The 12,111-nt window shown below is 41.7% G+C and overlaps 1 protein-coding gene across 24 annotated transcripts in view; it reads left to right on the forward strand.

The window, feature by feature from the left end:
- Nucleotides 1-12,111, forward strand: part of LOC139753727 (uncharacterized) — a 1,039,260-nt gene that overhangs the window by 711,561 nt on the left and 315,588 nt on the right. For 22 of the 24 annotated variants that reach the window (XM_071670490.1, XM_071670488.1, XM_071670497.1 and 19 more), the window contains 2 exons: nucleotides 10,404-10,577; nucleotides 10,867-11,027. In XM_071670490.1, coding sequence (XP_071526591.1) covers nucleotides 10,404-10,577; nucleotides 10,867-11,027 — 335 coding nt within the window. The remainder of the gene's footprint in view (nucleotides 1-10,403; nucleotides 10,578-10,866; nucleotides 11,028-12,111) is intronic. The other 2 variants (XM_071670486.1, XM_071670508.1) reach the window with 1 other exon arrangement.

Here is a 12,111-nt window from a genome sequence, read left to right on the forward strand (position 1 = left end):
CGAGAGAATGGCCCAACCCACCCACATACACATGTATATATACACGTCTACACACGCAAATATACATACCTATACATCTCAACGTATACATATATATACACACACAGACATATACATATATATACACATGTACATAATTCATAATGGCTGCCTTTATTTATTCCAATCGCCACTGCGCCACACATAATATAACAACCCCATCCCCTGCATGTGCGCAAGGTAGCGCAAGGAAAAGACAACAAATGCCACATTCGCTCACACTCAGTCTCTAGCAGTCGTGTATAATGCACCGAAACCACAGCTCCCTTTCCACATCCAGGCCTCGCAGAACTTTCCATGGTTTACCCCAGACGCTTCACATGCCCTGGTTCAATCCATTTACAGCACGTCGACCCTGGTATGCCACATCGTTCCAATTCACTCTATTCCTTGCACGTTTTTCACCCTCCTGCATGTTCAGGTCCCGATCACTCAAAATCTTTTTCACTCCATCTTTCCACCTCAAGTTTGGTCTCCCACTTCTCCTCGTTCCCTCCACCTCTGACACATATATCCTCTTTGTCAATCTGTCCTCTCTCATTCTCTCCATGTGACCAAACCATTTCAAAACACCCCTCTTCTTCTCTCTCAACCACACTCTTTTTATTACCACACATCTCTCTTACCCTATTATTGCTTACTCGATCAAACCACCTCACACCACATATTGTCCTCAAACATCTCATTTCCAGCACATCCACCCTCCTCCCCACAACTGTATCTATAGACCATGCCTGGCAATCATATAACATTGTTGGAACCATTATTCCTTCAAACATACCCATTTTTGCTTTCCGAGAGAATGTTCTGGACTTCCACACATTTTTCAACGCTCCCAGGACTTTCGCCCCCTCCCCCACCCTATGATTCACTTCCGCTTCCATGGTTCCATCCACTGCCAAATCCACTCCCAGATATCTCAAACACTTTACTTCCTCCAGTTTTTCTCCATTCAGACTTACCTCCCAGTTTACTTGTCCCTCAACCCTACTTTACCTAATAACCTTGCTCTTATTTACATTTACTCTTAACTTTCTTCTTTCACACACTTTATCAGACTCAGTCACCAGCTTCTGCAGTTTCTTACACAAATCAGCCACCAGTGCTGTATCATCAGCGAACAACAACTGACTCACTTCCCAAGCTCTCTCATCCACAACAGATTGCATACTTGCCCCTCTTTCCAAAACTCTTGCATTCACCTCCCTAACAACCCCATCCATAAACAAATTAAACAGCCACGGAGACATCACACACCCCTGCCGCAAACCAACATTCACTGAGAACCAATCACTTTCCTCTCTTCCTACACTTACACATGTCTTACATCCTCAATAAAAACTTTTCACTGCTTCTAACAACTTGCCTCCCACACCATATATTCTTAATACCTTCCACAAAGCATCTCTATCAACTCTTATCATATGCCTTCTCCAGATCCGTAAATACTACATACAAATCCATTTGCTTTTCTAAGTATTTCTCACATACATTCTTCAAAGCAAACACCTGATCCACACATCCTCTACCACTTCTAAAACCACACTGCTCTTCCCCAATCTGATGCTCTGTACATGCCTTCACCCTCTCAATCAATACCCTCCCATATAATTTACCAGGAATACTCAACAAACTTATACCTCTGTAATTTGAGCACTCACTTTTATCCCCTTTGCCTTTGTATAATGGCACTATGCAAGCATTCTGGCAATCCTCAGGCACCTCACCATGAGTCATACATACATTAAATAACCTTACCAACCAGTCAACAATACAGTCATCCCCTTTTTTAATAAATTCCACTGCAGTACCATCCAAACGTATTTATTTCTTTATTTATTTATCCCTGGGGATAAGGGAGAAAGAATACTTCCCACGCATTCCTCACGTGTCATAGAAGGCGACTAAAGGGGACGGGAGCGGGGGGTTAGAAACCCTCCCCTCCTTGTATTTTAACTTTCTGAAAAGGGAAGCAAAAGGAGGAGTCATGCAGGGAGTGCTCATCCTCCTTGAAGGCTCAGATTGGGGTGTCTAAGTGTGTGTGGATGTAACAAAGATGAGGAAAAAGGAGAGATACGTAGTATGTTTGAGAAAAGGAACCTAGATGTTTTGGCTCTGAGTGAAACGAAGCTCAAGGGTAAAGTGGAAGAGTGGTTTGGGAATGTCTTGGGAGTAAAGTCAGTGGTTGGTGAGAGGACAAGAGGAAGGGAAGGAGTAGCACTACTCCTGAAACAGGAGTGGTGGGAGTATGTGATAGAGTGTAAGAAAGTGAATTCTAGATTGATATGGGTAAAACTGAAAGTGGATGGAGAGAGATGGGTGATTATTGGTGCATATGCACCTGGGCATGAGAAGATAGATCATGAGAGGCAAGTGTTTTGGGAGCAGCTGAGTGAGTGTGTCAGTAGTTTTGATGCACGAGACCGGGTTATAGTGATGGGTGATTTGAATGCAAAGGTGAGTAATGTAGCAGTTGAGGGAATAATTGGTGTACATGGGGTGTTCAGTGTTGTAAATGGAAATGGTGAAGAGCTTGTAGATTTATGGGTTGAAAAAGGACTGGTGATTGACAATACCTGGTTAAAAAGAGTTATTGGATTACGTGTTAATTGATAGATGCATGAAAGAGAGACTTTTGGATGCCAATGTGCTGAGAGGTGCAACTGGAGGGATGTCTGATCATTATCTTGTGGAGGCGAAGGTGAAGATTTGTGGAAGTTTTCAGAAAAGAAGAGAGAATGTTGGGGTGAAAAGAGTGGTGAGAGTAAGTGAGCTTGAGAAGGAGACTTGTGTGAGGAAATACCAGAAGAGACTGAGTACAGAATGGAAAAAGGTGAGAACAAAGGAGGTAAGGGGAGTGGGGGAGGAATGGGATGTATGTAGGGAAGCAGTGATGGCTTGCGCAAAAGATGCTTGTGGCATGAGAAGCGTGGGAGGTGGGCAGATTAGAAAGGGTAGTGAGTGGTGGGATGAAGAAGTAAGATTATTAGTGAAAGAGAAGAGAGAGGCATTTGGACGATTTTTGCAGGGGGTAATGCAAATGAGTGGGAGATGTATAAAAGAAAGAGGCAGGAGGTCAAGAGAAAGGTGCAAGAGGTGAAAAAGAGGGCAAATGACAGTTGGGATGAGAGAGTATCATTAAATTTTAGAGAGAATAAAAAGATATTTTGGAAGGAGGTAAATAAAGTGCGTAAGACAAAAGAACAAATGGGAACTTCAGTGAAGGGGGCTAATGGGGAGGTGATAACAAGTAGTGGTGATGTGAGGAGATGGAGTGAGTATTTTGAAGGTTTGTTGTATGTGTTTGATGATAGAGTGGCAGATATAGGGTGTTTTGGTCGTGGTGGTGTGCAAAGTGAGAGGGTTAGGGAAAATGATTTGGTAAACAGAGAAAAGGTAGTAAAAGCTTTGCGGAAGATGAAAGCAGGCAAGGAAGCGGGTTTGGATGGTATTGCAGTGGAATTTATTAAAAAAGGGAGTGACTGTATTGTCGACTGGTTGGTGAGATTATTTGATGTATGTATGACTCATGGTGAGGTGCCTGAGGATTGGCGGAATGCTTGCATAGTGCCATTGTACAAAGGCAAAGGGGATGAGAGTGAGTCCTCAAATTACAGAGGTATAAGTTTGTTGAGTATTATTGGTAAATTATATGGGAGGGTATTGATTGAGAGGGTGAAATCATGTACAGAGCATCAGACTGAGGAAGCACAGTGGGGTTTCAGAAGTGGTAGAGGATGTGTGGATCAGGTGTTTGCTTTGAAGAATGTATGTGAGAAATACTTGAAAAAGCAAATGGATTTGTATGTAGCATTTATGTATCTGGAGAAGGCATATGACAGAGTTGATAGAGATGCTCTATGGAAGGTATTAAGAATATATGGTGTGGGAGGCAAGTTGTTAGAAGCAGTGAAAAGTTTTTATCGAGGATGTAAGGCATGTGTACGTGTAGGAAGAGAGGAAAGTGATTGGTTCTCAGTGAATGTAGGTTTGCGGCAGGGGTGTGTGATGTCTCCATGGTTGTTTAATTTGTTTATGGATGGGGTTGTTAGGGAGGTGTATGCAAGAGTTTTGGAAAGAGGGGCAAGTATGCAATCTGTTGTGGATGAGAGAGCTTGGGAAGTGAGTCAGTTGTTGTTCGTTGATGATACAGCACTGGTGGCTGATTCATGTGAGAAACTGCAGAAGCTGGTGACTGAGTTTGATAAAGTGTGTGAAAGAAGAAAGCTGAGAGTAAATGTAAATAAGATCAAGGTTATTAGATACAGTAGGGTTGAGGGACAAGTCAATTGGGAGGTAAGTCTGAATGGAGAAAAACTGGAGGAAGTGAAGTGTTTTAGATATCTGGGAGTGGATTTGGCAGCAGATGGAACCATAGAAGTGGAAGTGAATCATAGGGTGGGGGAGGGGGCTAAAGTTCTGGGAGCGTTGAAGAATGTGTGGAAGATGAGAACATTATCTCGGAAAGCAAAAATGGTTATGTTTGAAAGAATAGTGGTTTCAACAATATTATATGGTTTTGAGGCGTGGGCTATAGATAGAGTTATGTAGAGGAGGGTGGATGTGCTGGAAATGAGGTGTTTGAGGACAATATGTGGTGTGAGGTGGTTTGATCAAGTAAGTAATGTAAGGGTAAGAGAGATGTGTGGTAATAAAAAGAGCGTGGTTGAAAGAGCAGAAGAGGGTGTTTTGAAATGGTTTGGGCACATGGAGAGAATGAGCGAGGAAAGATTGACCAAGAGGATATATGTGTTGGAGGTGGAGGGAACAAGGAGAAGTGGGAGACCAAATTGGAGGTGGAAAGATGGAGTGAAAAAGATTTTGAGTGATCGGGGCCTGAACATGCAGGAGGGTTAAAGGCGTGCAAGGAATAGAGTGAATTGGAACGATGTGGTATACCGGGGTCGACGTGCTGTCAATGGATTGAACCAGGGCATGTGAAGCGTCTGGGGTAAACCATGGAAAGTTGTGTGGGGCTTGGATGTGGAAAGTGAGCTGTGGTTTTAGTGCATTATTACGTGACAGCTAGAGACTGAGTGTGAACGAATGTGGCCTTTGTTGTCTTTTCCTAGTGCTACCTCACACACATGAGGGGGTAGAGGGTTGTTATTTCATGTGTGGCGAGGTGGCGATGGGAATAAATAAAGGCAGACAGTATGAATTATGTACATGTGTATATATGTATATGTCTGTGTGTGTATATATATTTGTATATTGAGATGTATAGGTATATATACTTGCGTGTGTGGACGTGTATGTATATACATGTGTATGTTGGTGGGTTGGGCCATTCTTTCGTCTGTTTCCTTGCACTACCTTGCAAACGCGGGAGACATGGTTTACCCCAAAAGCTTCAAATGCCCTGGTTCAATCCATTGACAGTGCGTCAAAATATATATATATATATATATATATATATATATATATATATATATATATATATATATATTCTTTTTTTTCATACATATTCACCTCATCCCGCGTTAGCGAGATAGCATTAAGAACAGAGGAATGAGCCTTAGAGGGTATATCCTCACATGGCCTACCTTTTGGTTCCTTTTTTCGGAAAATTATAAACGGGAGGGGAGGATTCCAGCCCCCCACTCCCTCCCCTTTTATTCTCCTTCTACGACACACAGGGAATACATGGGAAGTGACTAAAGGGGACAGGAGCGGGGAGCTAAAAACCCTCCTCTCCTTGTATTTTAACGTTCTAAAAGGGGAAACTGGAGGAGGAGTTATGTGGGGAGTGCTCATCTTCCTCGAAAGCTCAGATTTGGGTGTCTAAATTTGTGTGGTTGTAACAATATGAGAAAAAAGGAGAGATAGGTAGCATGTTTTAGGAAAGGAACCTGGATGTTTTGGCTCTAAGTGAAACGAAGCTCAAGGGTAAATGGGAAGAGTGGTTTGGGAATGTCTTGGGAGTAAAGTCAGGGGGTGGTGAGAGGACAAGAGCAAGAGAATGAGTAGCACTACTCTTGAAGCAGGAGTGGTGGAAGTATATGCTAGAGTGTAAGAAAGTAAACTCTAGGTTGATATACGTAAAACTGAAAGTGGATAGAGAGAGATGGGTGATTATTGGTGCATATGCACCTGGTCATGAGAGGAAAGATCATGAGAGGCAAGTGTTTTGGGAGCAGCTGAGTGAGTGTGTTAGCAGCTTTGTTGCATGAGACTGGGTTATCGTGATGGGTGATATGAATGCAAAGGTGAGTAATATGGTAGTTGAGGGTATAATTGGTGTACATGGGGTGTTCAGTGATGTAAATGGAAATGGTGAAGAACTTGTAGATTTATGTGCTGAAAAAGGACTGGTGATTGGGAATACCTGGTTTAAAAAGGGAGATATACATAAGTATACATATGTAAGTAGGAGAGAGGGCCAGAGAGTGTTATTGGATTACGTGTTAATTGAGACACGCGTGAAAGAGAGACTTTTGGATGTTAATGTGATGAGAGTGGCAACTGGAGGGATGTCTGATCATTATCTTGTGGAGGCGAAGGTGAAGGTATGTAGTAGTTTTCAGACAAGAAGAGAATGTTGGGGTGAAGAGAGTGGTGAGAGTAAGTGAGCTTGAAAAGGAGACTTGTATGAGGAAGTATCAGGAGAGATTGAGTGCAGAATGGAAAAAGATGAGAGTAAATGACGTAAGAGAGTGGTTGAGGAATGGGATGTATTTTAGGGAAGCAGTGTTGGCTTGTGCAAAAGATGCTTGTGGCATGAGAGAGGTGGGAGGTGGGCAGATTAGAAAGAGTAGTGAGTGGTGGGATGAAAAAGTTAGATTGTTGGTGAAAGAGAAGAGAGAGGCATTTGGACGATTTTTGCAGGGAAATAGTGCAAATGACTGGGAGATGTATAAAATAAAGAGGCAAGAGGTCAAGAGAATGGCACAAGAGGTTAAAAAGTAGGCAAATGAGAGTTGAGGTGAGAGAGTATCATTAAATTTTAGGGAGAATAAAAAGATGTTTTGGAAGGAGGTAAATAAAGTGTGTAAGACAGGAGGATGAATGGAACATCGGTGTAGGGGCAAATAAGAAGATAAAAATAAGTAGTGGTGAAGTGAGAGGGAGATGGAGTGAGTAATTTGAAGGTTTGTTGAATGTGTTTGATGATAGAGTGTTTTGGTCGAGGTGGTGTGCGAAGTGAGAGGGTCAGGGAGAATGATTTGGTAAGCAGAGAAGAGGTAGTAAAAGCTTTGTGGAAGATGAAAGCTGGCAAGGTGGTGGGTTTGGATGGTATTGCTGTTGAATTTATTAAAAAAGGGGGTGAATATGTTGTTGAGTGGTTGGTGAGGATATTCAGAGGGTCACAGAGCTCTGTTCAGGAGCCATTGTCCTTCTTGATCTATGTAAACAACTTCCCTGAAGTTTTGGACTTTTACATGAGTATATTTGTTGTTGATGCAAAGGTCAACAACAAGGACACCTAAATAGACTCCAAAGTTAGTCTACATAGAATATAGGTTAAACATCTCTGAATTGACTTTTCATCTAACCCTGGTGTCTTTGATACTGTTTTACCATCACAAAAAAAAAACAACTTGCAGTGTTACCATGGTTGATTGTGCCACTCCTGTGTGTTGATTTGTTGACATTAAGGCCTGATGCACACTGTAGCTCCGCTCCTAGTCTGCTCATGGTTTGCTATCGTTCCAATTAGTTTTTTTTTTTTTTTTTTTTTTGCTGTCTCCCGCGTTTGCGAGGTAGTGCAAGGAAACAGACGAAAGAAATGGCCCAACCCACCCCCATACACATGTATATACATACGTCCACACGCGCAAATATACATACCTACACAGCTTTCCATGGTTTACCCCAGACGCTTCACATGCCTTGATTCAATCCACTGACAGCACGTCAACCCCGGTATACCACGTCGCTCCAATTCACTCTATTCCTTGCCCTCCTTTCACCCTCCTGCATGTTCAGGCCCCGATCACACAAAATCTTTTTCACTCCATCTTTCCACCTCCAATTTGGTCTCCCTCTTCTCCTCGTTCCCTCCACCTCTGACACATATATCCTCTTGGTCAATCTTTCCTCACTCATTCTCTCCATGTGCCCAAACCATTTCAAAACACCCTCTTCTGCTCTCTCAACCACACTCTTTTTATATCCACACATCTCTCTTACCCTTACGTTACTTACTCGATCAAACCACCTCACACCACACATTGTCCTCAAACATCTCATTTCCAGCACATCCATCCTCCTGCGCACAACTCTATCCATAGCCCACGCCTCGCAACCATACAACATTGTTGGAACCACTATTCCTTCAAACATACCCATTTTTGCTTTAGATATTATTTCATTATTTCAATGGGGGCATACACACAATAGCTTAGGTTCACTCTTGCTCCGATCATGCACAAGCAACAGTCATCCAAAGATATTTTGAGTGGAGCAGAAGCAGACTGTAACCAGAGTGAGGGCAACAGTGTGCATTACCCAATGGTCCCATGCCAGACTTAGCTCGGTCATCAGTGAGATGGGAGGCTGTCTGTCCATCCTTCCCTATGAGCCCCAAGAAACCAGCCATGTAGGATTTTGAAAGAATTTGCTTTCATCATCAATCAGATGACGATAGAGGATGTGAAATTCCTCCTTAATTTTCCTCTCCCCCAACACTGGATGGAGGCAGCCAAGCTCTTCCTTTCCTATTTTGTTTGTTTGTTTCTTCTTCCTCGTCATCCAGGGCTATGGGTATCATAGCCAACTCAGACAAAGAAAAATCCATCTTCTCCCACTGCCAGATGCACTGTCTTTAAACAGCCTGCAACAAGAGTGGACTGGGATGACTGTTACTTGTTGGATGACTGTTACATACCCTGAGCAGACCAGTAAGTGTGCATTACCCATGACTGTGAGCAGGGTGAAAGCATTCCTTGAGTGTAGCAGGAGCAGAGCTATAGTGTGCATCAGCTCTTATTCCCATTTCGGCTTTTAAGTTCAGTCTGAATTTATTTCCTTTCCTGATTAAAAATATTTTTTTCAACACTTTTTTCCAGCTTTTTTTTTTTTTTTTTGGTTTGTTTTCATGAAGTAAGTGGTATGGAGGAAGCACTCCATTGAATTTATAAGAAGGTGATGAGATGATAGTCAGTATGACATTGCTTCTCATGTAACATTTTTATTTTCAATTTTTTGATTAATTCGTGAGTGTTATATTTTTGATTAACATAGATAACACGAAGCAGCAGAGGGAGATGTGAGTTGCAGACTTACACACTCTCCCATCATCCATCATTATAATGAGTTTATGTTTGATATCAATTGCTTCACAAAACTGTGGGCATGTGACTAAATTGCATCCTATATAATTTTGAAGTTCTAATCTCATCATAATCTTGTGTATTGAGATGTTTCCTTTGAGGAGTTTGACTTAATAGGCCTGCAATATACAGATGTAGATGGTGCAGAATTTTGCCACAATAATGATTTTGTTGCAAATATTTCCTTCAAACTTATTTACATTATTAGTTTTTTTCACAATTTTCATGGGAGGGGAATACAACCCATACCTAATCCACACTCAGTACCATCCCCTATTTTAATACTTTACAGTGTGAGCACTGATAATGATACTGTTGGAATGGTGTGGTATACCTGAGTTGATATGCTGTCAGTGGACTGAACCAGGGCATGTGAAACATCTGGGATAAACCATTGAGAGGTTTGTGGGGCCTGGATGTGGTTAGGATGCTGTGGTTTCGGTGCATTACACACAACAGCTAGAGACTGATTGTGAACGAATGTTGCCTTTTTTGGTCTGTTTTCTTGGTGCTCCCTCTCTGACACGGGGTGGCAATACTGTTTCTTGTGGGGTGGGATGGCTCCGAGAATGGATAAAGGCAAGTAAGTATGAGTATATATGTAAATGTCTGTGTATGTGTATGTACATGTTGATATGTATATGTATATATATATATATATATATATATATATATATATATATATATATATATATATATATATATATATATATATATATGTGCATTGAATCAGGGCATGTGAAGCGTCTGGGGTAAACCATGGAAAGCTGTGTAGGTATGTATATTTGCATGTGTGGACGTATGTATATACATGTGTATGGGGGTGGGTTGGGCCATTTCTTTCATCTGTTTCCTTGCGCTACCTCGCAAACGCGGGAGACAGCGACAAAGCAAAAAAAAAAAAAAAAAATATATGTGCATGTATGTGTATGAGTGGATGAGTCTTTCTTTGCGTGTTTCCTTGCACTACCTCATTGACACGGGAAATGGTTATCAAGTATAATAGAAAAAGGTAAGAAATATAATCCTAGATTTATGTTTATCTTTTCTTGCAAAAACAGCTTGTAACATTTTTAATACTGTTGTCAGCATGTGCTTCTACGACAACATGAGACGAGAAAACGACTTTTACAACATCAGCAGCAACAGGTGTTAGTGCCGTCCAACACCTCGGATGTGGCTCAGCCTCCATCAACTCCGTACCAGAGCATAGATGACCTCTTTAATAACACCGTTGCGCCAAATGTGAATGTCACTCTCCAGGTAGTCAAGCAAGGGCCTCTTTCCCCTTTAATCAACAGCCTTGATTCTAAGGGGAAATATTTTAAACTTTCACAGGAATAAATTGTTTATCTTCATAATGAAATGGGCTTTTGGTTGGTAAAACTGGATTGAGGCTTAAGTAGTTACTTTTAAAAGACATGTATCTGTGATTGAAAAGTATCATTTCTGATTTTGTATGATTTAATCCAAAATATTGCACAAAGTAAGTTTTTACATTTTTGGGAATGTAGGACTAGGATACAATGATTTCAATTAATTGTTCTTGCAGCGTAATGTAGCAGAGTCTCAGACTTCTCCAGGCTACAACCTGCTCAACTCTCCTATAGGGGGTGGGGGACAAATTTCTCCTGGCCAGCGTATTCCTCAACCCCCATTCTCTCCTCATGGTCAGACAACCTCTCCACTACCCAGCCAGCAGTACACTAACAGGTAAATCCTAAGGCAAAATTTGCTGATTATTCTTTCTTTCTAGAAAACTTTTGTAATACTGCTGAGATACATGGGTTCTTTTGCGTTATATACTTTGTAATCATCACATCAAGGTGAGTTAGAGGGAGGTGATTTAGAGAATGAGTATAACAGTATATGCTACTAATCTGAAGATGGAAGAAATTTTCAGATGTAGTTGGTTAGTCAGTGAATGAATAGTTTATTAGTTTTTTCTTAGAGATAGACTGTAGTTCCAGAAACCTTAGATCAGACATTTTCATTGTTCTTGATATGTTACCACATGCTGGCTGAGTTTTATCATAGAGCATGAAACATACTAGTCATATCATTTTTTTCTTCCAGAGCAACATATTTTTTTTTTTTTTTTTTTTTATACTTTGTCGCTGTCTCCCGCGTTTGCGAGGTAGCGCAAGGAAACAGACGAAAGAAATGGCCCAACCCCCCCCCATACACATGTATATACATACGTCCACACACGCAAATATACATACCTACACAGCTTTCCATGGTTTACCCCAGACGCTTCACATGCCTTGATTCAATCCACTGACAGCACGTCAGCCCCGGTATACCACATCGCTCCAATTCACTCTATTCCTTGCCCTCCTTTCACCCTCCTGCATGTTCAGGCCCCGATCACACAAAATCTTTTTCACTTCATCTTTCCACCTCCAATTTGGTCTCCCTCTTCTCCTTGTTCCCTCCACCTCAGACACATATATCCTCTTGGTCAATCTTTCCTCACTCATCCTCTCCATGTGCCCAAACCACTTCAAAACACCCTCTTCTGCTCTCTCAACCACGCTCTTTTTATTTCCACACATCTCTCTTACCCTTGCGTTACTCACTTGATCAAACCACCTCACACCACACATTGTCCTCAAACATCTCATTTCCAGCACATCCATCCTCCTGCGCACAACTCTATCCATAGCCCACGCCTCGCAACCATACAACATTGTTGGAACCACTATTCCTTCAAACATACCCATTTTTGCTTTCCGAGATAATGTTCTCGACTTCCACACATTCTTCAAGGCCCCCAGAATTTTCGCCCCCTCCC

The sequence above is a fragment of the Panulirus ornatus genome, chromosome 15, assembly GCF_036320965.1.
Source record: "Panulirus ornatus isolate Po-2019 chromosome 15, ASM3632096v1, whole genome shotgun sequence".
NCBI lineage: Eukaryota > Metazoa > Arthropoda > Malacostraca > Decapoda > Palinuridae > Panulirus > Panulirus ornatus.